The sequence below is a fragment of the Gekko japonicus genome, unplaced genomic scaffold, assembly GCF_001447785.1.
Source record: "Gekko japonicus isolate JY-2015 unplaced genomic scaffold, Gekko_japonicus_V1.1 scaffold708, whole genome shotgun sequence".
NCBI lineage: Eukaryota > Metazoa > Chordata > Lepidosauria > Squamata > Gekkonidae > Gekko > Gekko japonicus.
The window spans coordinates 494,141-522,099 of NW_015170295.1; the positions used below are offsets into that span (position 1 = coordinate 494,141).

At 44.7% G+C, this 27,959-nt stretch overlaps 1 protein-coding gene across 2 annotated transcripts in view; it reads right to left on the reverse strand.

Annotated features, from left to right (window-relative positions):
• The window catches only part of POU6F2 (POU class 6 homeobox 2), a 408,372-nt gene extending 380,627 nt beyond the window's left edge, over positions 1-27,745 (reverse strand). For both annotated transcript variants that reach the window (XM_015417914.1, XM_015417913.1), the window contains exon 1: positions 27,576-27,745. In XM_015417914.1, the coding sequence (XP_015273400.1) occupies positions 27,576-27,745 (170 nt within the window). The remainder of the gene's footprint in view (positions 1-27,575) is intronic.
• Positions 27,746-27,959: the final 214 nt, after the last annotated feature.

Here is a 27,959-nt window from a genome sequence, read left to right on the forward strand (position 1 = left end):
ATTAAGCAAGTTTGGCCACCCCTGATCTAGTCAGCGTAGAGCATCCCTGACAAGTGTTTGTCCAGTCACTACTTAATAGAAGGAAAAGAAAAGTGTGAGCAAAGGAGGAGACAGTTTCTGGGTAAGAGGGCCTGACTTACTCTGACTTACACATTACACTCTTCCCAAACTGACAAAGTTTTATTCTGGGTATTAAACTTCGTTGGTCTCAAAGGTGCCACTGGACTCAAATTTTGTTCTGTCGCTTCAAACCAACACAGCTACCTACCTGAATCTATCTTCCCAAACTGAAGCAGGTTGACACATTTCACCAAGCCTCCATACTTTCTACAGCCATCAGGTAATGCTATTACATAATAATAGGGCCCTGTTCTCTTTAAGGGAGGGAAGATGGCACGGCACAGTCTCACCAGATCTCAGAAGCTAAGCAGGGTCAGTACGAGGATGGGAGACACCAACAAAGACTCTGCCAAGGAAGGCAGTAGCAAACTACCTTTACTTCTCACTTGCCTTGAAAGCCCCTTGCTGGGATTGCCATAAACCAGCTGTGAAATGATGGCACTTTATACCCCCCCCCCTCAAGAAACACCCTCCTAAACAATTCTATTTTACATATTTTGAGGGATGCATTTGCACTGATTTAAAAAATAGATTGCTTTCATTATATACTGAAATTCAGCACTGGTATTATGTACAGAGATTATTCGCTCTTGCAAATAATGAGACTTGCAAAATTGAACTGGCTGTGCTTTCCCTCTTGGGTTAAACCCCCCCCCCCCCACGGCAACACATGAAGAGATTGTTCACAATTTAAAATGAAAAGTATTTCAAGTAGCTTTGCAGATGACAGCATGTGGCATGGTGGTGAACTGGGTAGCATCTACTGGTGCATATTCACAGTCTACTCCAGGGCTCATTTCCTGCAGGAGCGCACAGGAGCGGAGCTCCGGCAGTAAAGGGCCCAGGGGCGGGCACATGCAACAAGCCCCACCCCGTGCTCCCAGCAGCCCTCAGTCAGAGCAAGAAGCAGCCAGGTAAGTTGCAGAGCCCCCCGGCCCAAAACAGTCCAGTGGCAAAACAGTCCAGTGGCACCTTTAAGACCAAGTTTTATTCAGGTACAAGCTCTCCCTCCTCTGTGAGGACAGAACTGCACGTCCCCCCCCTGCAATAGCTAGGAATCCAAAACAGTCCAGTAGAGCCTGAGCGGTGGGTGTTGCCTTCTGAAAAACTTCCGGTGATGTCAGGGGGTGTGGCATATGCAAATAAGTTATGCTAATTAGTTATGCTAATGAGCTCCTGCACCTCTTTTTCTACGAAATGACCCCTGGTCTACTCTATTGCCCCACTTGGATAACCCATGCCCCAGGGCCATCCTGGGCACATCAAACACCACTTAAAAACCATCCACTTTTCATGGGCATGTGCTATAATTTGCACTTGCACCATTGGCAGCATTCATCAGTCCATAGCAATCATCATGTTTGGGCATGCTTAGACCTTGCGAGATCAGATTACAGTTCCCAGCATTCTGCTTTGGGAGTCAGGAATACAAAACGGATAAGGCTAGAAATCTAAAGAGCAGCTTTCCCCCACATAGACATATGCACCATCCCAGGAGGATCAAAACAACCTTTTAAAACAAATTAATATTTTTATTAATATGTAGCACCCTGATAGCCCAGCCTAACCCAATCCTGGCAGAGTTTAGGGTTGCCAGTGATTGGCTGAGAAACAGGATGACCAGACCCCCACCAGGGGCAGAGAAACCCCCGCTTTTGTGGGGTGCTTCCCCACTGCCAGCCAGCTGGCTGGTGGGGAGAAATCCTGACCCCAATTAGCCCAGAAGGCAACATGATGATGTCACCCATAAGAGACGTCATCACATCACCAATGTCACATGGCGATGCTCTAGTTTTTGGGCAAAACTCTATGGTAAAATTGGCTACAAACCATAGTTTTGTCCAAAAACTAGAGCATCCCTCCCCTGACACTGGCAACCCCACACGCTTTGTGCATGCGGCAGAAGATCCTGACCACGATCCCCCTGCCGGCTGCCGGGTAGGACCTGGCAACCCTACTGGGAAATTCCTGGAGATTTCGGGGGTGGAGCCTGTGGAGGGTGTGGTTTGAGGAAGGGAGAGATTTCATCAGGATATAATGCCATAGAGACTGACTTCCAAAGCAGCCATTTTCTCCAGGGCAACTGATCTCTGTCATCTGGAGACCTTTTATAATTGCAAGAGAACTCAAGCCACCATCTGGAAGCTGACAACCCTGGCAAAGATTGGAAGCTAAGCAGGGTTTGCCATGGTTAGCACATGGATGGGAGATCACAAAGAATGACTGGGATTTCTAGGCAGAAGAAGGCAATAACAAACCACCTCTGTTCATCTCTTGCCTTGAAAACCCCATGCTCCTGGGGTTGCCATGAGCTGGTTGCAACTTGATTGCACACTATTTATTGTTGTTGTTGTTGTTGTTGTTGTTGTTGTTGTAATTATCATCAGGGCTCTTTTTGTAGAAAAAGCCCAGTAGGAACTCATTAGCATAATAGGCCACACCCAACAGCAGAAACTCAGTAGGATTGGCTACATTAGGGGTGTTTGGCCTAACATGCAAAGGAGTTCCTGCTACAAAAAAAGGCCCTGGGTTTCGACAACAAACAAGGTAAACAGAATAACAAGCAAAAGGTGGGTGTGGCTGGATAACCACACTTCTGGTAACCTGGGGGTGCGGCCTAATGTGCTAATGAGCTGTGCTGTCAGGGGTGTGGCCCAATATGCTAATGAGTTCCTGCTGTTGGGTGTGGCCTATTATGCTAATGAGTTCCTGCTGGGCATGGCCAACTTGGGAGCCAGCTGGAACTCCGTTCCGGTGCGTTCCTGCCCAAAAATAGCCCTGATTATCATTATCATTATATTTTTAGTCAATCCTAAAAGAAATCAACCCTGACTGTTCCCTGGAAGGCCAGATACTGAAGCTGAGGCTCAAATACTTTGGCCACCAAATGAGAAGGGCCACTGGAGAAGACCCTGATGCTAGGACGGCAAAGGATGAGATGGTTAGATAGTGTTATTGATGCAACGAACATGTAATTAAGCAAACTCAGGAGGACGACGGAAGACAGGAGGGCCTGGCACGATGTGGTCCATGGGGTTGCGAAGAGTCAGAGTTGACTGTGCGACTGAACCACAACAGGCCAGATTTGTTGGTAGGGCTGCCAAGTGGGGGTGGGGAAATCCCCGCTTTGGAGGCCCGATTTCCGCCGCGGCGGAATCGGGCCCCAGGGGGAACTCCGCCCCCGGAAGCTGCATCACCAGAGGCGATGCACGACGTAGAGCACGTTGGGGGCGTGGCCCAGATTGTCAGGGGGAAAACCATATGGTTTCCCCCCTGGCGATCTGGGCCACGCCCCCAACGTGCTCTACGTCGTGCGTCACATTCTGGCGGCGCACGCGCGTGCAGCTCCCGGAGCGAATCAACGCTCCCCCGCCGGTGAGTCAAAAAGACTTGGCAACCCTATTTGTTGGGTGAAAGGCAGATGGGGAGGGGGATAGAGACAGCCACAGGAAAGCAATGTGTGATTTCACATGTGCAACCTTTTGCTAAACAATTTAGAACACTTTCAAGTATTTGAAGGGGAAATGGACACTTTTTCAAGGGTGCCACTCACAAATGGTGGTCAAGTTGCTATTCAGGCAGTTGAGTGTTTCTCCCATCACTGTGCATGATTTCTCAGAACAAGCGACTGAATGTCATGTAATGACTGTGTGAGGTTCTGGGGGGGAAAGACTGCTGCCATTTTAACAGTGAACCCTAGTACAGATGCAGTGACCCATATTCTGATTTGCTATTTGATAGTGTGTAGAAAGCCGTTTGTTATTGGAGCAAGCATTAATGTACCATTTTTATGGCAACCCTTTGCTAGTTTGTGCTTATATTAATCACAGTCCACATTTATATGGGGTGAGTCTGTCACCTGCAAATCGGGTGAAAAGTCTGGAGGTGGAACGGAGAGGAAGCAAAAGGATCTGATCTCACTGCTGGAAAAGCAGGTTGGAATTGTCACTAAAAATGCTTTTTGTCCTTAATATCTTCTGCGTAAGTTATTATCCGTTCCAGACTCTGCATTGCTTTGCTCTCAGAGAGGCGGGCAAGCACTTTCATCTTCAACACACTGTCTCTCCTTCCCAGATTGTTCTGTGCCATTCATCTACCTTCTGTCCAGACTAGCACTGAAACAAGGAAGAAGGCTAAGGAGAGTTGCCAGACCAAGTCTTGCAGCCAGTGGGAGGGTTGGGGGGGGGCAGCGATACGGGGGGGGGCAGTGTGACATTAGGGATGTCACCAACGTCACTATGTCACTTCTGGGTACAATCTGGAAGCGACAGTGGGTAGCTCTAAGAATCACTGGAAACACTATGGTAAAACCACAGAGCTTCTGGCAATTCCTACAGCTAACCATTGTCATTTCTGGGTTTTACCCAGAACTAACATAGTGGCATATTTTTTTATTTTACCCAGAACTAACACAGAGGAGCTGCGGTGGCTCAAGTGGTTAAGACGCTGAACTGCAGGCTGTGGAAGGTCAGTAGTTCAGCAGTTCGAGACCCGGGTGCCGCATGACGGAGTGAGCTCCCGTCTCTAGTTCCAGCTCCTGCCAAGCTAGCAGTTCGAAAGCAAGAAATTGCAAGTAGATAAATAGGTACCACTTCGGTGGGAAGGTAACAGCGTTCCGTGTGCCTCGGCGTCTAGTCATGCTGGCCACATGACCATGGAAACGTCTTCGGTCAGCGCTGGCTCTTCGGCTTTGAAACGGAGATGAGCACCGCAACCCTAGAGTCGGACTTGACTGGCTTTCGAGCAAGGGAACCTTTACCTTTACCTAACATAGTGGCACAGAGACCAGCAGCAGTTTTTTCTTAATTTTTTTTCCTGCCACTGCTTGGCGGGCAACAGAAACAATGGGCAGGAGGCTTCCTGCCATAATGGAAGGCCTGGCGGCCCTACCATGATCTCCATTCCATTTTTAAGATTCATAGTTTTAACAAGGAAAGAAAGGATTAAAATATGCTTATGGCTGCTATATTACTTTGTTCATTCCTTATCATTCCTGTTGCGGTAGTTTCTAGTTCAGACGGCGTAAGCATATGGTTGGCATCCCCCCCCCCCCCCCGCACCTCGCAGTTTTCTTTTCCTCTGGGAGAAAATCCTACACAATATCGAGAGGTAATTACAAATAGTTAATACTGTATTATATCAACAATATGCCTAACAAGATATTTACATTGAAGTAATTAAATTACAGGAGAGAGTTAATACTCTGAATTAGCTGAAATAAATTATTCAAAGTTTTGTACAGGCATAACTACGAATGGTAAGAGAACTATGCGGGAAGTCCTTGGAAGATGCTCAAGGAAGCATAGCTCATTCTCTGGCACAAATGTGGTGTGCATGTGTCTCTGTGTGTGTGTGTGATCAGAAATCATCATTTAGGGTATGAAGAGGCATCCCAATCATTCCTCCAGAGAATTCTGTAACCCTCATCAGAAAACATATCCTGAATGATAACGGCACACATAGAGGAGCAGAACCAGTACAAAGTCCCCATCCCACACCAGTCAACGATTGCCAGATATAAGTATGGCGTCTACACACACATAAAGTGTACATGTTTGAGAAACATTTGAAAAAGCAGCATTCTTGACTGCAGTGCTGAGGCATGAACGCATACACTTCGTATAAGATGGGTGTGGTGTTCATATTTTAGTGACTGCATGTAGGCAAGGGGTCAGGCCAGCCTACTAATTCCCCGGATACAAACATTGTTTTAACCCTCCATATGTCGTCTGAAGAAGAATTCTTTCAGGCCAACTTGCCAATTCTACATCCTGATTTGGTTTGGACTTCACTAGGCTTGCCAAGTCCCCCCTGACGTGCGCGTCACCCGGGCACTCTATGGTTTTCCCTCGGATGTTTGTTGCCCTGCCCCAGCGTGCCCGGCATCATCACATCACTTCCAGGTGACGTGCACACAGCGCGCACATGCGCTTTAGACGCTGGACAGGAGTCCCCTGCTCCGGAGGAATTTACACTTGGCAACCCTAGACTTCACACTGCCTGATCACCAAAGCATGGTTTGAAGAGTGGGCAGCCTAAATTTTGAACTCCTTGTATGACTATATGGTTATGCCTAAGTTACTTTGGGGACACCAGTCAAAAGGCAAGACACACATTGAAAAATGAACTCATTGAAAAATGAAATTATTGTGAAGAACACCAAAGGAAATAACAGCAAATATCCTTCTAAACCCCAGCTTTCTTGACATTTTGTGTTGACTATATCTCAGTGTACATCTTTAAATATGACTGAGAACCTTGCCTCTTCAACTTAGTGACATGTCTTCTGTATTTTCTTTTGCATGGAACTTGATTACACCTGCCAATGGTCCTTAATGAGTTTAAGACTGCCGAATTACATAGAATTGAAATCAATGAGACTTCCTTCCAGGGGCAGTTTCAGACATTTGAGCTTGTGCGAGTGAGGAAGAGGGAACATGAGTGATTGGTGCTTCCTGTTTTCACACTTCTTGTAATGGAAGAATTGAGGTATCTCCCCACAAGGGAGACATAGGAGATTCCCATTTTAGATGTTATGAAGGAACATGAAAAGAAACAGTATTGCTTGTACTTCCTTTTACCCCCCAATCAATGTAAGTTTGAAAATCTTGTGCCATTTCAAGTATTTGAAAGAATACTTTCAAGTATTTGAAAGAATATTGAAAGAATAGTGCAAATGGGTGGGAAAACATGTTCTCTGTGTGTGACAGGGTACATATTTGGGCAAAATCCTCACAGTGCTCCAAGTTAAAAGACTGTATAAGTGCCGGGCCCTCTCAGAGGTCCAGAGAGGTTAGGGTCACTTTCAGCTTTTGAGGCCCCTAGCCAAAATAAAAATGAGAAATGATGGCACATGATGTGTATCAAAACAAGTTGTGAAACTTATCAAATGCCATCAAATTAAATTTGAGGCCCCCGTTGAGCTTGAGGCCTAGGCCACATGGCCCACCTGCCTCCCCACTTTGATTGGCCCCTGATCACATGTTCAAGGAGCATTAGTCCTGCCAAGAGGTGATGCACACCGGTTATCTGTTTGGTGGGGGGAATACTCACACACAGGCACAGCTCACGGCTACAAAGGAATACACTTTGAAGTTTACTTGGAAGAAATAAAATGAAGAGAAATAAACAAACATGTAAACAGCGGTCCTCCAGAATCAAAGGCGGTTTAACGAACCAGCCAATGTGCCCTTCACTTTCAGCCTCACCACTTAATCAACTAAAGCTTTAACTGATTAATCTACCGCTTCGTCGAAATACGGCTTGTTGTAAAACTAAGGAAAAGGGTTAGCATGCTTCAAGTGACAGCTGAGGGCAGTTTAAGCTCTTGAAAAACAAGAAATTTCATATTTCCGAAAGTACATTTTTTTTTAACCAATCTGAAAAGAAAAAGAAATTGATACTGAACTTACAAGAAGGGGGCTAACGTTAGAGACAAGACAACATTTTAAGGGACTGCATCTTTCTTGATTAAGCACTTGAAATACTTAGGAAGCAAATACAATTCCAGCTTCCTTAAGGAGGACAGGCTCTTGAGTCAAATGGAACAAAGCATTATTCTTCTCCTGATGACCCCTGCTTTCACACTAAACGGGCTTTGTGCCGTTTCTGATAGCATCAAAACTGTATCACAACATACCGAAGGAGATGTCACAATACAAATATGGCTTTGTTTCAGTGTGTTTTACAGCCTGATGTTTGCAGAATGATAAAGGAATCAGCTGGGAGCTTCTTCTTCTTCTTTTTTTTTTTTTAAAGATGCTGTTTTCAACCAGGCTTTTAAAAGAAAATACTGCTGATGAAGCTCATAAATTAGTAATGCCCAAAACAGGCCACTAACCAGAAATCGGTGGGGGTGACAGGGCAGAAGGGTAACTTAAGGAGGAGAAGCCTCATCAGTCATTGCAAAATGGCCCAAATCTAAATACAAGTAACTGAATACCTTACATTACATTACTGTTATTACTTATCAGTGCAATCCTGAAGAGTTACACCCTTCTACGGGCATTCACATCAACAGACTTCGCAAATGGTCTGTCTCTCCTTAGGGCTGCCCTACAAATAATTTCCAAAATAAAATTTAATTTTGGGTATCATTTTTAAAAACACAGCCAAGTGGTCATCCTGCTGGCTTTCCAATAATTGACCCAAACCTTGTAAAGTGGAGTAGAGGTACGCCTTACAGAATAATGGGTAAAATACTGCCTGCACTTTTTCTGTAGTATCTCCATAATAGAAAGAACGACTAAGGGCACAATAAAGCTTTTTAAAAAAGAAAGTACTTTTAAGGCCCAGTGGGCTTAGACTGGTGAAAACGCATAAAAGTGCCCTGTAAATTTTGTCCAGTTAAATCAAAGTGTCTTAAAAATGCTGACCTCTGGCTGGATTGGGGCCTTGCTTTTAAAAAAAGGGAAACTGAAGATTTGGCAAAGGGGTCTGAAATATTCTTTAAGAGGGGCACTTCCCAGGTGAAAAGTACTCAGAAACGTGGAGTGATTTCAGCATGAGTACTTTATTCAATCAGGAACAAGACAAAGTAAGCCGGTGCGCAGGCCGGTATATATGCACAGAAACCCACCACCAGAACACACCCCCTATTCACCCTATAGGTTATTTACAGAAGCCGAGAGTCCCATAGGCTCACGGCTGCGGACCTGGCCCTCTGATTGGTGCGGGGTAGGATCCGCTTGGATATTGTTCTAAATGTACGAAGCTTTGGGCTTGTGCTTGACCGCATGGCCCAACGGTCGCGCACGTGGTAATGGCGGAGTACATTACACCAGGCCTCTCCATTTGTATAGTTCTGTCTTGAAAGAATTCTGTGGGCCTATTTTCGCATTGTTCTGACCTGGATGGCCCAGGCTAACCCATTCTTGTCAGATCTTGGAAGCTGAGCAGGGTCAGCAAGGAAGTCCAGGGTTGCTACACGGAGGCAGGCGATGGCAAACCACCTCTGTCCATCTCTTGCCTTGAAAACCCTACGAAGTCACCATAAGTCAGCTGTGATCTGACAGCCTTTTCCATCACTATTTCCATGTTAACGGTAGCTATGATTCCCATTTATGTCATGTAAATGCCATTTACGTAACTGATATGTCCATGACCTGATACTTATACACTATCTTCCTAATCTTATCTTTTAAAATATTACCTATTGATCATTGCAGTTTTTCCTTTCTTAAAAATAGTAACCGTTCAAACACAGTAACCCCCAATTCATCGATCCACCTTCCTCATAGATACAGCAAATATATTCACTTTACTGGGAAACATAGCAAACAATCTCATGGCTCTTGAAACACTGATGAATTTATTGCAGCACGGGTTCTTTAGGACAGGAGCATCCTTCATCTGATGTATGAAATGGACAGTCAAGGAGTCCTGGACACAAAAGCTCACGCCATGGTAAGTTTGTTAGTTTTTCATGTACTGCATACTTCTTAGTTGCTTTTGCTACAATATGTTGAGGTCACATTTATGTATTACCTGAGGTAGGGTTGCCAGACACTTGGTTGGGGCAGGGGTTCCCCCAATTTTGGGGCCCCAATCCACCACTGGCCAGCTGGCCGGTGGGGGAGAAACCCCACCCTCTAACTGCCCCCTCCCGGGTCTGTGGATCTTCTTGGGGTTGACATCACTTCTGCTTTGCATGTGCACCAGAAGATCCAGGCACGGACCCGGAAGCCCCCTGCTGGAAGGCTGGTAAAACCTGTTAACCCTAACCTGAAGAGGCACGTGTGCTGCTCCATGGTTGCTCTCGTATTGCTCTAAGCAGTGAAGATCCAACGTTTGCACTTGAAGAAGTCCGAAAACAGAACTTTGTGCACAATACCTGCATTCCTGACTGGAGCATGCTAAATACCACTGCTCTGATGATTTGTTCAGAATTTTAAAAGAAGTATTATTTCCAGTAGTTTTGCATCTGTCTGGTTGAAAGCCTTCAGCACAAAAGCAGCCAAATACCCCTTATTCATGTATGTTCATCATCCCCGCTCGCTGACTTAGAGGACTCTGTATAAGCAAAATTCAGTCCTATTTGCTTGCTATTCTGTTCTGGGCTCTGGTGCCTCCCCTGCTTACTTGCACAGGGAGAAACATTTTGCTTGTACCCCTTGGAAGGCAGGCGGTTGTAGGTGTAGGGGATGACAGACACGCTTTCCCTTCCAAAAGGCAGAGCCAAGCCAAACTAGACATGAGAAATCTGCGATAAGGAATGATCAAAGATATCTTGAAGTTTTTAATCTTCTTCAAAAGCAGCCATAGGAGGCAATATGCATCAGGGCTGCAATGCTCATTTGGAGGGGGAGGACAAGGTGGTAAGGGTGTGTTTTCGTGTGACTTCACTAGCTGATGCGTCAAGAAAGGGAAGAACAGGGATATCTGCCTATTCAAAAAATCACTGTTGATGAGGGCGAGCGCAGCTAAATCCTGTATTCTCTTGTGTCTTACCTTGCCTCACGCATTTGATCTATTTCAGTGTTTTTCTCCCAGTAGCTATGACATCACAAGTCAGTTGGGCAGGAAGAAAAATGCCGAAATCCACTGAGCAAAAAATGAGGCGAGAAGGCGAGAGTGGATTTAATTACGCCTGCTCATTTTTGTGTAACGATAGACGTACACACCCTACCTGCAGCCTGTGGGTCTCATGAAATCAGGGCAAAAAACCCCACTTCCACGCCAACATTTGCATCCCACCTTCTGCCTGCTCGTCAAATGAGAATTTTAATCCTCATTGGAAATGTGGCAAGGAGGGTCCGCTGGGCGAGGGGTACAATCAGGGGTGGACTAGCCATTCAGCTTACAGGAAAATTTCTCAGTGGGTCACTGACCTAGAGGGCCACTGGTGGCCAGGTACAAGCATAGCCAAGCCCCAACCACTCTGCCAGAGAGGCCACTTGGCTCAGATTACTGCACAGAGCAACTGGTGTCAGCTCACCCACTGTCTCTGGCACGGCTGTCCATCTGAAGGAGGAAGCCATGGATGAGCTAAGGCCCACTGCTGGTGCTGCTGAGCTGAACCGTTCCTACAGCGCTGGCTTACAGTGCCACAAGGGCCGCTCGTCTTGGGCTTGTCCCGGGGCCATTTTTAATTCCCACTCTGCTTCTGGGTACAGTCCCTGAGACTTTCATCCTAACTGGATAGGAGACAAAAATGTTACTGCCAGAGATGTGTTAACCATGGAAATGAACAAAATGGAAAGCAAATGTAATAACTTATCCGTAACAAACCTGTTATCTGTAACAAATGCAAACATGAAAGCTTATTGTTGTTGTTGTTCAGTCGCACAGTCGAGTCCGACTCTTCGCGACCCCATGGACCAGATCACGCCAGGCCTTCCGGTCTTCCGCCGTCCTCTGAAGTTTGCTCAATTTCATGTTCATTGCATCGATGACACTGTCTAACCATCTCATCCTTTGCCGTCCCCGTCTTCTTTGACCTTCAATCTTTCCCAGCATCAGGGTCTTCTCCAGTGAGTGCTCCCTTCTCATTTGGTGGCCAAAGTATTTGAGCTTCATTTTCATTATCTGGCCTTCCAGGGAACAGTCAGGGTTGATTTCTTTTAGGATTGACTGATTTGATCTTCTTGCAGTCCAAGGGACTCTCAAGAGTCTTCTCCAGCACCATAGTTCAAAAGAATCTATTCTTCGGCGCTCGGCCTTCCTTATAGTCAGCTTCTCGCAGCCAGAATTAAACTTTGTTGGGCTTAAAGCTGCCACTGGATTCAAACTTTTTTCTAAATCCAAACTATGTTTTTAAGAAGGAAAACAAGCTTAACATTGAAATGAAAAATAATTGTGTACAATTAATGTCAGGGCTGGAAAGCACCTCTGCATGAAATCCTGAAGAGCCAATGACAGACCTAATAAATCGTTAGCCTGTCACAGTTTAAAGCATGTTTGTATGCCCATAATAATAATTATTATTATAATCATCATCATTGCATGGCATTGTGTGTAGAATAGCCAGGAGATCCTAAGATTGTCTGGCAGCCGGAAGTTCTAGCTCTTTTAGCATTATGCCACACTAGGTGGCAAGCTAGACTTGTTTTTAAGGCAAGAGACAATTCAGAGGAGGTTCATGACCCTGGTATTCCTTGGAGGTCACCCTTCCAAATACTAGCCAAGGCCAACCCTGCTTAGCTTTGAGATCTGACGAGATCGGGCTAGCCTGGGCTATCCAGGTCAGGGCCATATGCCCATGCTGGCACAGAACTCAGGAACTTGAATGTATCATTTTCTACATTAATGCTTAAAATTATATCAACCGATGGAACCTCTGAATATCCTACAAACTAAACTACCTGGTGCCCAAATACATGAACAGGAAGCTTTGTGTGGAAGAGGCGTTAAAACCAAATGCCAGAACAGCCTCAGGAAGAGGCCAAACCCTGCAAAGGAAATTATAACAACAAAATCCAGGATTATGTAGGATATTAAGTGAAATAAGTGATTTGCAGGTGACTCAATTGGTTAAGATGCTGAACTGCAGGCTGTGGAAGGTCGGTAGTTCAGCAGTTTGAGACCCGAGTTGCCGCATGACGGAGTGAGCGCCCGTCTCTAGTTCCAGCTCCTGTCAACCTAGCAGTTCGAAAGCAAGAAATTGCAAGTAGATAAATAGGTACCACTTCAGTGGGAAGGTAACAGCGTTCCGTGCTCCTTGGTGTTTAGTCATGCCGGCCACATGACCACGGAAACGTCTTCAGACAGCGCTGGCTCTTCGGCTTTGAAACGGAGATGAGCACCGCAACCCTAGAGTCGGATTCGACTGGCTTTCGAGCAAGGGAAACCTTTACCTTTTTAACACATTTTTATGTCTTTCTTGCAGACTCTTGATGTTTTCAAAAATCTGTGGGTGGGTGTGTATGTGTGGGAGGGAGGGAGGAAATTGAGAGGGAGAGAGACAGAAACTGGATAGCTCTCTGCTAAGAAGCCTGAAACACCAGATAGTTATTTTCATTAGCATCAGGAAATCAAGGACAGCGCTACGATTTGGGCAAAGATTTGGGCAACTCTTAACTCTCCCTCTGGCTGATCTATACATCTCCATGGAGAGTCTGAATAAATAACCCTGTCTCGTTTTCTTCTCTTTTCTTTCTTCGCATTCATCTCCTTCTTAACGTACAAACGTCTGATGTATTATTAATCTCAAAAGGTAAACTGGCAAGATTCTTAATCAAAGCAAGTACCAGCTTCCTCACAAATTATCTGTTTACTGTCTGCTAAGAAACATGCTCCTTTCGAAACAGCAGGTATTTAAATTGTGTTTTTATAGAAACAAATCTCCAGGGGTGTTGCTGTTTTTTTCCCTAAGCAAAAAAGATGGAATGTATAAATACGTTGCTTCACTCTTCAAAATCAATGGAAGTTAGAAGTGTTTAACTTTGGCAGGAATATACCTCAAGATATGAAGAATACACTCCTTTTTGTAGGAATAAAACACTCACAGATTTATCTCAAGGAGATTTTTGGAGAAAGTATGGCCCAAACGAAACTTTCCTGTTACCCAAAGATACCTTATTTTGGAAATGGTTCCAGAGGGTTGCCTTGTTTGTCTGCAATAAAACAGCTGGATTTGAGTCCAACAGCACCTTGGAGACCAACAAGCATGGACGGCTTCAAAGGGGAATTAGATAAGCATATGGAGCAGAGGTCCATCAGTGGCTCTTAGCCACAAGGTACAGATAGGGACTCTGGGGCAAGTGATGCTCTGTCTTCTTGGTGCTTGGGGGGGGGGGTCAACAGTGGGATGGCTTCTAATGTCCTGGCCCCACTGGTGGACCTCCTGATGGCACCTGGTATTTCTGGCCACTGTGTGACACAGAGTGTTGGACTGGATGGGCCACTGGCCTGATCCAACATTGGCGTCTCTTATGTTCTTAAGTTTTTAAGACTTTCAGGCTATAAGCTTGCAAGAGTCAAAGCTCCCTTCATCTTCTGGAAAGATACTTTCAAAGGGATTTGAGAAGGTATGGGTTACATCTTACCTAAAGATCCCAAATGATTTATGTTCATCAAAGCAAGAACCAGTATCTTAAACTGAACTTGGAAACCCAGTGGCGATCATGGTAACTGTTTCTACACAGGTGTAACAGGGTTTGTATCAGCTATCTCCCAAGAACAAATGGGCTGCGGCATTTTACACTGTCCCTTACACTTTATCTTGTCAGTAACTTCCATAGAAACCAGAGAGGCTTGCTTTCAGGACAAGAGCTGTAGGCTCAGCTTACGAAAGAGGAAAGACTGGATATATATTCAGGTGGGTGGTCGCGGTGGTCGGAAGCAGAAGAACAAAGTTTGAGTCCAGTGGCACCTTTAAGACCAACAAAGTTTTATTCAAGGCATAGGCTTTCATGTGCAGTGCACCTCCTCAGATGTATAAATATACAGGAGATGAGCCCATGTCTAAGATATTAGGGCAAAGATATTAGCCCCTGCAGCCAATGCAGAAAAGGTGGTTGTCAGATTTACCTTTTCATTTTATAGGTAATTTATTATTGCTCCGTGATTGCGCTAGTATTCATGTTTATGACTAACATGATTGATTAAGATTTCTGCAATTTATAATTCTTTACATACACATTCTTATAGTGTTATGTTGTTCAAGGGACGTTCCACGGTTTTCGTAATGAGTAATAGTTACACCGTAAATCCCAATGTTAAAACTACCTTTAAAAATTATTTATGAAGACTGCACACACCTCGCCTCCACCTCCAGTTTATGAATGCTGAAAAAATTACAAAATATTTCATTGATTCTTCCTTTTAAGTTAAGGACATGAAATCCCTTCTGTTTCATTGTCCTTAATTTTCTACCTCTTTTGATGCAAACGTTCCCTGCAAAGTGAATTTCATCTGTGATTGCAAGCTAATTGTCCAAAATTGTCTGCAAGGATAATTGTCCGCAAGCAGATCGCCAGGGAGGCTGTTGAAACTGTGAAGAGATGCCTAGAAAAAGGTTTGAGTTGGGTGGGGGCTAACAAGCTGAATCTCAGCAAAATGGAAATGCTGCTGGTATAGAGAAGGTCTGACCCAGGAAATGGGCTATTTCCTGTTTGGGGTGGGGTTGCACTCCACCTAAAGGAGCAGGTTCATAGTTTGGGGGTGCTCCTGGAACCAGGCCTTCTGTTAGATCAACAGTTGGCAGTGATGGCTTTGGCAGGTGAGCCAACTGCAGCCCTTCCTGGGCTGGAAAGATCTCACTATGACGCATGTTCTGGGAACATCTAGATTAGATTACTGCAATGCACTCTGTATGGAGCTGCCCTTGAAGACTCTGGAAGCTATAGTTGGTACAGAACACTGCCACCAGAGTGGTGAGTGGAGTTGGTTTTAGGGACCATATCACTTTTTCATCTACACTAGCTTCCAGTTGGCTTCAAGGTGCTGGCATCGATATGTAAAGCCCTTTATGGCCTCAGATCAATATACCTGACGGGTCACCTTCTTCCATATGAACCTACCAGTTCACTCAGTTCATCTTCAGAGGTCCTGCTTTGGTTGGCCCCACCATCTGAGGCTAGACAGGTGGCAACCTGAGACAGGTCTTTCTTGGTTGTGGCACCAAACCTTTGGAACTCCCTCTCCGGAGAGATTCATCTGTCTCCCTCTATAAGCATCTTCCACCAGCAGGTGAAAACTTTTTAAATTCCTTTGGTATGCCCCAATAACGGTGATTGGCCTCCTCCCCGGTTCTGATGTTTTGGGGGGTTTTTTGTATTTTGTATGAAGGACGTTGAGAGAAGTAGCTTGATAGCCTGCCTCTGCCTCCAGCCCTGGTATTCTCTGGAGGTCTCCCATCCAAATACTTGCCAGGGTTGGCCCTGCTTAGCTTCCATGATCTGACCAGAGCAGGCTTGCCTGGGCTATCCAGGTCAGGGCCTGATGCTATATGTTGATGTCTTTTTAATTAATTATTTTTTTAATTTTAAATGTTTTTAATTTTTCAGTTTTTAAAAGTTTTCCTGTTCAGCGCCTTGGGGTCACTGACTGGGTGGAAAGCCAGCTATGATGGCCCCATCCAACTTCCCTCCCTCAGAAGCAAGATTTTCCCTCCATTTTCCTTTCCCTGTCTGACTGAGCTACCCTAGTAATGTGTTTTCTTCTTTCCTGAAGAACTCTGGGGGTGCGTTCAGACGGGGCCTTTCTGCCGGCATAAACGCGATCACACTTACCTCCATCTTGCAGATCCCTCCTGTGTACGCCCGCTCACATGCTGCGGGTGTCGGCGTTGGGTGGTTTTTTTTAAGCACAGTTTGAGCATGCGCATAGGCAGCCATTCAGAGAATTGCGATCTTTGCACATGCTCAACCCCCCCCCCCATTACATTTAAACTTTAAAGGTAAGGACTTACCTTTAAAGTTTAAAGCCCAACCTGGCCTCCCTTAAGTCCCGGACTCCTCCGGGAAGTTAAACTAAGGGATTTTTTTTTCTTAACAAACGCTCAGGGCGAAGCTTTGCCCGAGTGTATATCGCTTACTTTTTTTTTTAAATGGCGGGGGAAAGCCGGAAGCCTCAGGCTTCCAACGGAAATGGCAAGGCACCAGTGGAGAGCGATCAGACGCCGGGGTAAACCGGAAGCCACCGTTGCACTCAGTATACCACCACTTGGGACCTAGTGGCAGAGTGCAACGGTGTAAAGGGCTTTACACCGGTTAGGAATGGGAGGCAGATGTTCGTCGTGTGAACGCCCGTAAGTACACCGGTTGGAACCGGCACCCTAACTGATGTAAAGCCCCCGTCTGAACACACCCTGTATGTGCCCGTGTGCCCCCTCTCAAGAACCCTCCAGCCTTCCCTCCGTCACACCATCACTCGTGGGTCAGATAGGAGCCCTGGATGGGCTGGTTTTGGCCTCTGGGCCATATGTTTTACACCCCTGGTGTAATGGGTGTTGAAAGACAGAAATGACTTATAACTAAAGTGTGGTCTGGAAACAGCCTAGCTTGGAAGCAACTACACACTAGGATGAAGACATGGGATTTCCTAACTGCAGGTGAGTGACATTTTGAGGGAACAAAACAACAGGTCTCTTTCCAGTACCCAATCCCCTTCCCTTGAAACACCAGTACTTGTATTTTGTTTTTAACTGACTCTTAAGGTCTCTAAAGGCAGTTTGTAATCACACCAGACCACGGGTCTCTTCAGAGTAAAAATTTTAAAAATTAAAAATAATTCAATAAAAAGACATTAATAACATTCAATAAAAAGACCCTGTTTGACTGGGTAGGGAAATTCTCCTCTCACTAGAAGATCTATCCACTTTCTTTGCCCCATATGGGAGTCTCTGTCTAACTACCCACTTGTCCTTGCCAACTTCCCCCAGTTCTCCTGTCTGTGTTAAACTGCTCTCAGTCAGTGCTGAATTCTGAATGAAAAATCCTTCTCAGCATCCAGCTCTAAAGTCTCTCTCTGCTCAGCTGATGCTAAACCAATCATCTCTTGGAACAGCCTGTCACTCAAGGCTCGCTGTTTCTGTGAAAAATTAAGCCTTCACAGTCCTTCAGCTGTTTGTCCATCACTTCTGAGTTTTTTAAAAAAGTGCAGTCCATCACACCATCATTAAAATGTTTTAAATAAATAAAATCAACAATAATAAATATTCAAGATCAAGAATTTTTAAATGACCCTTGTGATCATTTCCGTATATAACATTTACACATTATTTGTTTGTTTTCTTGGTATATTTATATCCTGTCCTTTTCTCCAGGAGCTTAGAACAACAATTAAGACTTACAGGGACTGGCATATCAAAGAAAGAGGGAAGAGAATATTGAATTAATTTCTAAACTGTATCTATAAAAAGAGGTATGGCTGTAATTTTCTGCTCAGTTATATTTACCAAAGTTATGCAGCAACCATTCAAAAGCGAGTGCAAGACTGTAATTAAAAAACTCCACAGACTGCTGTCGCTGATGGGGCTGAGAGCAGAGGGAACTGTCGAACATTTTGCCACAATATTTTAATATAACATTTTAGCCCCCATGCATAGGCGTAATCTTCGTGGGGGCGGCGGGGCTTCAGCCCCCGCCGAAATTTTCAGGAAGGTGCTCAGCCTCCCCCGGGAGCCACCCTTGCTCCTAGCACAGCAATGCCTCTGGCCCAGCCCCAGCCCCACCCCCCCCCCCGGGGAAATTGGAAAGTCTACACCCTTGCCCCCATACAAATTGTTGGTGATTCCTAGAGCTACCATTCATCACTTCTAGTTTTCTCTGGAAGTGATGTAGCAGTGCCAACTTTTTTTCAAATTCTCCTGCCACTGCTTCGGGCATTGGTGGGCAAGGATGGCTGGCAGTGTGAGGGCACGCACCATGGCAGGAGGCCTGGCAGCCATACAATGAAGCTATATACCTGACCTCAGAAAAACTGTGTATACAGCAGCAACTTCTTTTTCAGCTTCACACCAAAGGTTCTCCTGATGCTAAAGGACAAAATGACTCCGCTACCCAAGTCTACCTACTTGTTTTCTGAAGTTATTTGATATATAATTGATAATGGTTGAAGCTAATCAGATCTTATGTTGGTGAAAAAGAAAGGATGGAGCTGGTTATTTTTTACCAACCCCCCCCCCTCCCCAAAAAAAAGGATACGATGAGAATCACAGAACCTATAGGAGAGAGAGGAATTATGTGAGACCGTGCAAAAGGTTGGCTGGATCTAAACTATTATTTCTCATAAATATTCTGCCACTTATAGGTTTCGAAAAGTTTTGGCGTCACTCTTTAAAACAGCTACATTAAAGGGTGCAGTATCCAACTCCAAACACATGCATTACAGAGACACTGAATAAGCTAGATACATATACGTCCATGAACATGAAATTAAACAAACTCTAGAGCACAACGGAAGACAGGAAGGCCTGCCGTGATGTGGTCCATGGGGTCGCGAAGAGTCGGACTTGACTGTGTGACTGAACAGCAACAACATCTATGTCCAAAGGATTTGGCTTATTAAATCTTGTGTGTGCTTTAATCACAAAAGATACGGTTACAATTGTCGTAAGAGAACAGAATTATCTCTAGATAACAAATTCTTCTGGGCCCTATATCTTTTAGGTACCCTTTATACCCCACACACCTGTTTCTTCCAAAGCTCTAGAAACAGAAAAACAAGAGTCCAGTGCATAAGCCTAACATTTACATTTGAACATATATCTACACCAAAGTCAATAGTGGGGCAGTTATCAACGTATATTATACACCAAGTAATAGAATCTGTTCAGAATTAGTTTCTTCTTTTTGTAATCCGCCTTGAGTCTTACTGAGAAAGGTGGGAGATAAATGAAGAAAATCCGTACGTAAATAAATATGAACCCTGGGTACAAAGTACCAGCTGTGAATGTGAGTTCTTTCTCTCTCAAAGCAGCCCAGCGTGACCACAACATCAAAGGGAAAAAGTCGATTTGATCTTGATTCTGTATGTAGACATCATTCTAGTATAATGAATGCCAGTCATTCTAAATTAGTTGATTTAAAAAGAAAGCAGAAATGATGCCTGTTTCAGAGTGATTTCCAGGAGAGAAATCTGATATGTTTTGTACTTCAGCCTTTCAACCCATTCCATAGCCACTCGGCAATAAAGATGTGCACTCTAGAAAGGAAGCACGTACGATCAGTATACACAACAGCATTGTTCCCTCTAAGCTGACTTAGTGTGAGCTAGCTCACAGTGTTTTAGCCTCTGCCTCACACATTTTTGCCTCCGCTCAGGAAGGAGGGCTCCAGGGCAAACTAATATATGCAGCGGCCAAATCGCTCGCTCACAACTTTAATACCAGTAGCTCAACAGAGTAGAATTTTTGCTCACAAGACTCCACGGCTTAGAGGGAACATTGCACAACAGTACTAAAGACTCACTAGCAAGGGATCAAACTCCAGTTCCTTGGTGTTACATAACTGTGTATTACACATGCTCAAATTGGAATTGTGGTTGTCGTCGTCGTCAAGTCACAGCCTACTTAAAGCCAACCCGGTGGGGTTTTCAAGGCAAGAGACGTTCAGAGGTGGTTTGCCATTGCCTGCCTCTGCGCAGTGCCCCTGGACTTCCTTGGTGGTCTCCCATTCAAATCCTAAAAGGGAAAAGGTTTCCCTTGCTCGAAAGCTAGTCGAATCTGACTCTAGGATCTCTGTTTCCAAGCCGAAGAGCCAGTGCTGTCCGAAAATGTTTCCGTGGTCATGTGGTAGGCATGACTAAACGCCAAGGTGCACAGAGTGCTTTTACCTTCCCACCGAAGCAGTGCCTATTTATCTACTTGCAATTTCTTGCTTTCAAACTGATAGGTTGGCAGGAGCTGGGGCCAGAGATGGGCACTCACTCCGTCACGCGGCACCCGGGTCTCGAACTGCCGAACTACAGACCTTCCAGTCTGCAGCTCAGCGACTTAACCTCTGAGCCACCGTGGGCCAAACTGCTTAGCTTCCGAGATCTGACGAGATTGTGCTCTCCTGGGCTGTCCAGGTCAGGGCAAAACAATGCATAAAGGATAAAAATGTGTTTATGATAGTTGGAATACATCTATCAACCAGTGCAACTGTCTTTTGACAATAGAGATTTACTTAGTTGATTAGGACTGTAAATTGATTGGGACTCATCACTGACCTGAAAGTTCTTGTAACCTGCTAGTTTCTTTCTACAGAAATATACATAAGGATTCTGGTGTTCATCTTCAAGCAGATAGTTCTTTTGTCATGGAGGAATAAATTTGATTTGATTCAGGGCTAATATGGGTGGCCTCACCTATAAGTCTCCTACAGTGCAATCCTACGTGCTGATCTGCCATGCATTCATAGAACTTTTTGTTTCCGAGGGAGGGGGGGAGCAAAATACCTAACTGGACATGATAGTAATGATTACGAAACAGTCTTTTAATTTACAAAAACTGAAGGGTTATTACATTTTGGTTCACATGTGTGCATTCTTCAAATCAGGTTTGTAACTAGGCTTCCCGGACTGGATTTTACAGGATCTACTTATTGTTTATTTGTAGTACATGATCTTTTCTTCCCTTTTAAATGTCCTCGTTGGTAAGTGACTGTCCAGAACTAGAGTCACTGACGCCATTCGTTTCAGCAGCAGTTCGTTTGAATCTCAAGTGGAAGACACAGGTTAACTTTCATTTTCTATACACCTAAATACCCTGCTTCAACAACACCAGAACCTTTTAAAAGGGACTTTGACTGGAGGGCAGTGTTCCCTCTAAGTGTGAGCTAGCTCACAGCTTTTCAGCCTCTGGCTCACACATTTTTGTCCTAGCTCAGGAAGGATGGCTCCAGAGCAAACTAATTTATGCAGTAGCCAGATTGCCCACTCACAACTTTAATGCCGGGAGCTCACAAAGTAGAATTTTTGCTCACAAGACTCCACAGCTTAGAGGGAGCATTGCTGGAGAGGCCAATAAAACGGAGGTGAGGACAATGATGCAAGATATTTTTGGTTTCCATGCCAGGGGGGGGGGGAGGAGGGGGTATACATGAAGTAACTAAATACATACAGAAATAAACAAAATGCAAGGAAGGCCGTTAAGGACAGACTGCAAGGGCACAACCTAGTACAGCGGTGGCGAACCTATGGCACGGGTGCCAGAGGGGGCACTCAGAGCCTTCTCAGTGGGCACGCGTGCCATCGACCCAGCCGGGCCCAGACCATCATTAAAGTGTCAAATTCACTGCCAAATAATTTTAAGTAAATGAAAGCATTTGGGATTGCTTTCCTTACTTTGTCTGGATCATCTTAAGTTAATGTATGAGTTGTTTTTTCCTAAAGTAAAACCTCAGTATTCAGGTTAAATTGTCGTGTTGGCACTTTGCGATAAATAAGTGGGTTTTGGGTCGCAGTTTGGGCACTCGGTCTCTAAAACGTTCGCCATTACTGACCTAGGATTACCAGGTCCCCCCGGCCACCAGCAGGAGATGGCAGGTAGGGTTGCCAGTTCCAGGTTGGGAAATTCCTGGAGATTTGGGAATAGAGTCTGCGGAGCACAGAGGCCTCCGTGGGGTGCAATGCCTTAAAGCTCACCCTCCACAGCATCCATTTTCTCCAGGGGAACTGGTCTCTGGCATCTGGAGATGAGCTGTAATTCCAGGGAATCCCCAGGTCCCACCTGGGGGTTAGCATCCCTAGCACAACCATAAATCATGTAGTTAGTTCCCGTATGTGGGGTTAAGCTTCCTATTTGAGTTTATGTATGCTAATACTAGGGTTGCCAGCCTCCAGATGGGGCCTGGGGGTCTCCCGCTTTTACAATTGAACTCCAGCTGACAGAGATCAGTTCCCTGGAGAAAACGGCTGCTTTGAAGGGTGGACTCTATATGGCATTGTACCCTCCCCAAACCCAGCCCTCTCCCGGATCCACCCCCAAAGTCTCCAGGTGTTTTCCAGCCCAGAGCTGGCAACCCAAGCTAATACACTGCCTGGATCAGGAACAGGAAGTCTGAGTGGCACAAGCAGCTGCCAGTAGACAAGGCTTTAAAAAAGTAGTAGTAATACTAAAATATATTTAATTTTGTTATTTGAATTTCATTATTTGGTTGTGTTTGGGAGCAAGAGCTTTCTCAGAGGGCAGGGGGGTATCAGATGGGATATAACCCCCTCTTGACTATGCTAGATCCTAGGCCAGGGGTGGCCAAACTAGATTAACATGAGAGCCACACGGAATAAACATCAGATTGTTTGAGAGCCGCAAGGCATGAACTGATGTGATGTGTTTTTATTTTGAAAATATGCAAATTTGCTTTTTATTAACATTAAATGAGCCTGCCAAAATAATAGCAAAAAGAGGTAAAAGCAGATCTTGATAATGATATTTATTTGTCCAATGATATTCGTTTGTTAATGATATTCAGCTTTCCCAGCTGCCCTGCTGGGAGCCGCACAATATGTGTGAAGGCGCCGCATGCGGCTCCCGAGCCACAGTTTGGCCACCTCTGTCATAGGCCATGTCGTGGTAGGTTGTCAGCGCCAGCGCAAGGGGCTTCTTCATCTTTTTGCTCTCACTATGGATGACAGGCACAATCCCCGCCTTAAGACAGCAACAGCCATCATTATTAGGATGTCAATAATGGCTAACAGCCTCTAAGAGTTCTGGGAGCAGGAAGGAAGGTGGGGCTCCCAAAGGAATTGATGACATCAGAGAAACTTCGTTGCCACAATCCTGGCACCACTTTGCTCTGCTGGAAGACTTTTGGGAGTTTTAGAAGAACGTGCAGCATAGCTCTGTGTTTGTGTGTATACAAACCACTGCTTGTGCTTCAACAACAAACATAGAAAACAAGCAAATAGCCCTGACACGTAGAGTTACTCCAGTCAAAGCCCATTAATTTCAACAGATGTAAACCAGAGTTGATGCCTTTTTACTTAGTCTGGGGGCTAAAACTAGAAGGCAGTTAAGGAACTTAAACATACAATTTCAATCATTAAGCACCACTGATTATCAAGCTGCTATTATTATCAAACAACCCTATGTACCTACAATATTATGCAAGGAATTGTATTCACAGGGTCAAATTTTACAATGCCTAATCTTATAGTTATCCTTTCTTATAATGTCCTCTAATGATGCCATTGACTGTGCACACTTAGTTACTCACAGTGTAATCCTCTGCAGAGTTACCCCAGTTTGAGCCCCAAGCTTCTTCTGTGGTAGTACTTACCAGTACTGAGTATGGGCATCTTGGGAGAGGGGCTCTCCCAAGTCCTGAGGGGGAACTGTGGAAATCGGTGTAACCTTATATATGAGTTCCTACCCTACTGCTTTCTTTTCTTTACCTTTTTACCAAAAAGAAAAGATGCTCTAAACCCTTCAAAATCAACAGGCTTACGCTGGAATAATGGCATAAGAACTAAACTAAGTCTGAACAACAGAACGGCTAGAAATCCAGTTATTCAGCAAAGTTTCTACATAGCTCTTAATATTTTGATGCTAACTAAAACAAGATAACTTTTTTTTTCCTGCAGTGTTGACAAGAATAAGGGATCACACATAATACTATATGGAATTCTGTGACTATGTTTCTGAATGAAATCTGGCTTTCTACCGCATTAGTGAAAGGCAGGTCTTATAACTATGCAACTTATGCCTTTGATGTATGAGTTTAGAGAAGTTAACATTCCTTTATCAAGAGTTTCACATTCACAAATGGTGCATATGATCATCTTTGTGAACTGTATTTTTCCCATGTCTGAAAATATTAAGGTTTATGGACAGAAAAGATTTAAAAGTGAACAAGCTGGTAAACACAGAGAAAATGCACAAATTAAAGTATCTTAAAAAAAAAAAAAACCCTAATGGTGGAAAACTTAAGGAGGGAGGCAGAGGAGAACTTTTTGAACATAGCAAGGCGCACTCATATATAAAAAAGGAATAATTCAAGGCATATAAATAGTTCAATGCCACTTTGTGTTTGTTAGGGCTCTACGTCATAGTTCTGTACATTTGTTTGAAAGCCACATAAACTCAGACTGGGATTCTTAAAGTCTGAAAAGCTGTTGTCTTCAATTTGTCTGCACTGATAGCCAAGTATACCTTTTGGAGGTAAGCCGAATGTGTGTTGTATTACCTTCACAAGCCATAAAAAGAAGAAAAGAGGGTGCTATCAATCTTAATCCTGAATCTCTGCCACCAGAAACTGGAGCCACTCCCGCTGGAGAAGAGCCAGTTTCCTACTAGGTCCTATCCGATATTAACACATAAACCCATCTAACACTACAATTGTGGGATAGCCAGACACCGCAACACAGGGTCCTTTTTTGTGGGGAAGCTGAAGGCCTCAGCTATTATTGCATCTCCTTGTGTTCAGGAACAAGAGGGAGGGGTTTAGCAAAGATCATGACGCTACGCAATAATAAAAACATTTTACAAACTAATGAAAGAAACAGATTGCCGACACAGAGAGTTCGCTACGAAATGAGACCCAAGTAATTTGGCACCGCTGCTACAGAAGGGGGCAATAACTTGGGAAGCTCCCACAGAGAAGGGGATCTGAAGATTTCTGATTCTGAAGGATGCTTAACTAAGCACACAAAATCACTTTCCAAACGGCGGATGTCATCTGGGTTGAGTATCCCCCCCCCCCCCCCCCCGTCTGGCACTTCTCTTGCTTTCTTCTAGCCAACAATACATTCCTCTTTTCTTCTCCATTCCTAAATATGCACTTCCAGGTATATATAGTCTGAATAGAAAGTACCACCTAGATAAGTACCTTAAGAGCCCACACTGACTGGGGGGGGGGGGCAAGGGTTTTTCTAAAGGACTCTCATTGAAATCCATGGGACTCTTCCTCATTACAGTCTTCTGAAGAACACCCCATTTACACTGCTCACTCCAGATTCATCAAAGACATGTAAACCGTGGGCCCAATCTGGCCAAAGTTCTGCCCTTTTAAGTCCCATTGATATAAACAGGGCAGATTTAAGTGCTTAAACTCAGCCATCGAAATGAGTGGTATTTAACAGTCCTTAATGGGAATTGTGACCCTATTGACACCTTTATTAGCATATGAATACGTAATTTAGAGTAATTTCCCATGTATATGTCCCCCCCCCACTTGGCCTGCTGCAACTGGATTCAATTCGCAATACTGAAGTTCTTCATATTAAAAAAAAATCTAGCAATACTTAAACAGAACTGAAGTTTCCTACTGTGAAAAAGAACTCCAGCAGGATCATTAGGGACACTTTATTCTGCATTATGAAACTTGCTGGGACTGACACCTGCAGTTACACAGAGTGAGTAACTGCCTCCAGTCCCCATAGTTTTGTTGTAAGTTGGATACCAAAATGTATTTCGAAGTGAAATGTGTTGACTGTTCAACTTTCAAAGCAGCCACTTTTTATTAATCTCTTGCTTTCAAAACACATGAACTTTAAATTGTTTAGCTGCTTTGTTTGAAACATCAGCTTCATCATTTCTGAAAGTACCACCATTCATTCCCTGTTTGAAATGGATTCAGTCAGATAACAGCCAAACAATCACAGGTGAAATGGAAATTCTTCCTCATTTTTCCCCCTTTTCAAAACAGATATCACTAACAACTTTTACTCAAACGGAAATGACAATCTATAGCAGGCGTTGCATAATTCAGCTATAATGATCTGGTTGGCTGTGTTATATAATTACATTATTTTGTGTGTGCATCTACCTGTCTCTCTAAAAACGACAGGACACTTCCTTTGATCAATATTGCATAGCCCTTTTGCAAAAATCATTTTGCAGCTTCAAGCTGTAGCTGAAATACAGACATCTGATCGTATCTCAGCAGCCTTGCAGATTAAAAAAAAAATCCAATATTGGTTGGGGTTTTTTTTAAGGTATATTCTTCTTCCAAATAAGACATTTCCACCTGGGTGTAAAAATGCAAAATATATGCTTTCTAATGTTCTTCTTACAAAGTTGGATGTGGAAATAATTAAAAGGGACTCCTTCGGAAGCAATTGCTGTAGAAACCAAATGTCACATTGGACTACACTGCACAGTGCTGCTTCAGTACGGACGTATATCAACATCTATCACTCAAGCACTTCCCCGAACACACGCTCCACTCCCTTTTCTGATTAGAGATTACAGTTGCTTGAGTTGTCTTACAGGGTGTCACTGGTTTGAATGACAGATGTCTGGGCTGAAGTGCCACTCGTCTTATTTTCATTTTAGGGTACGAAACCAATATTCTTGAAAGGTTACATTTTTATTACTTATTAATTCAACTGTTTACTCTGTCCAGGGTTTAAAACCAGGCGGCTATTCTGGGAGGGATGTTTCCTTCCAAACTGACCTTTCAGCAGCAAGATGTCTTTTAATTGCCTTTCCCCCCATTTAAATTACACGACCAATAATTCTTGGATCTCAAAGGAAGGCTTTCCAGAACAACGTCATTAATAAAGACTAATTAAATACCGAAGGCGAAAGAAAGCCATCACTTTCTCAAAGGGCGGTGAACCAAAGAAGGAAGACCTCCTTTTACGAGACGCCTAAGAAAAGTTTCTCTAGAAACAAATGTTAAGAAGACATTTTCCCAAGCCAGGCGCGAGGAAAATGTGACTCTCCCTCTGCACGCCCGCAAATTTCAGGTTACAGAGCTAATTCGCACACAGCCAAACAAACTGGAAGCCGAGAAGACTTTTCCCGGTGGCACCCAAACGGAACACCCCAAAGACAAAAGAGAGACATCTCTGAGCCGCGGAGTGTCGTCGATGCGATCGGCGGATTTCAGCCCTGAGTCGATAACGCCGCGCTCTCTGATCGAACCAAAACTTTTGTCCGTCGAGGAGCCACCACTTCCCAGCCGGACGGCAAAAGCTCGCCGCGCGCTCCTTCCCTTCCCTTCCCTCCCCTCCCCTCCCCTCCCCTCGCCGGAGTTGCCTCTTCCCCAGACAATCGCCCGCTTCCCCTCGCGCTCCCTTCCCACCCCCGGGCACCCCCGGCAGAGCCGCCCGACGCTCCCCGAACGCAAAACACCTCGGCCGACTTACCGAAGAGCTTGCTGGGAGTGTCCTCGTTGTCATTTGATTCCGCGGGCGCAAGCAGGGGTTCATTCAGCTCGTTGTCTGAAGCGGCTGCCTTATCCTCACCTCTCAACTCTGCATTCATTTCACTCCGCAGTGACAGCAAGGGCTTACTGACTTGTCCAGCTATCATTGGATCCTAGGGATGGGGGGGGGGGGGAGAAAAAGAGGGGGGGGGGGAAAGTGGCAGCTTTGGTGTGCGGATTCTGTCTCCCACTCCCTCTCTCTCTCCCCCTTGCACACATATACACATACACGCATACACTCTCCCTCTCTCTCTCTCTCTTTCTCTTATCTGTGGCTGCTCCCGCTGTTATTGCTGGCTGCAGTCAAGTGAAGAGCTATTA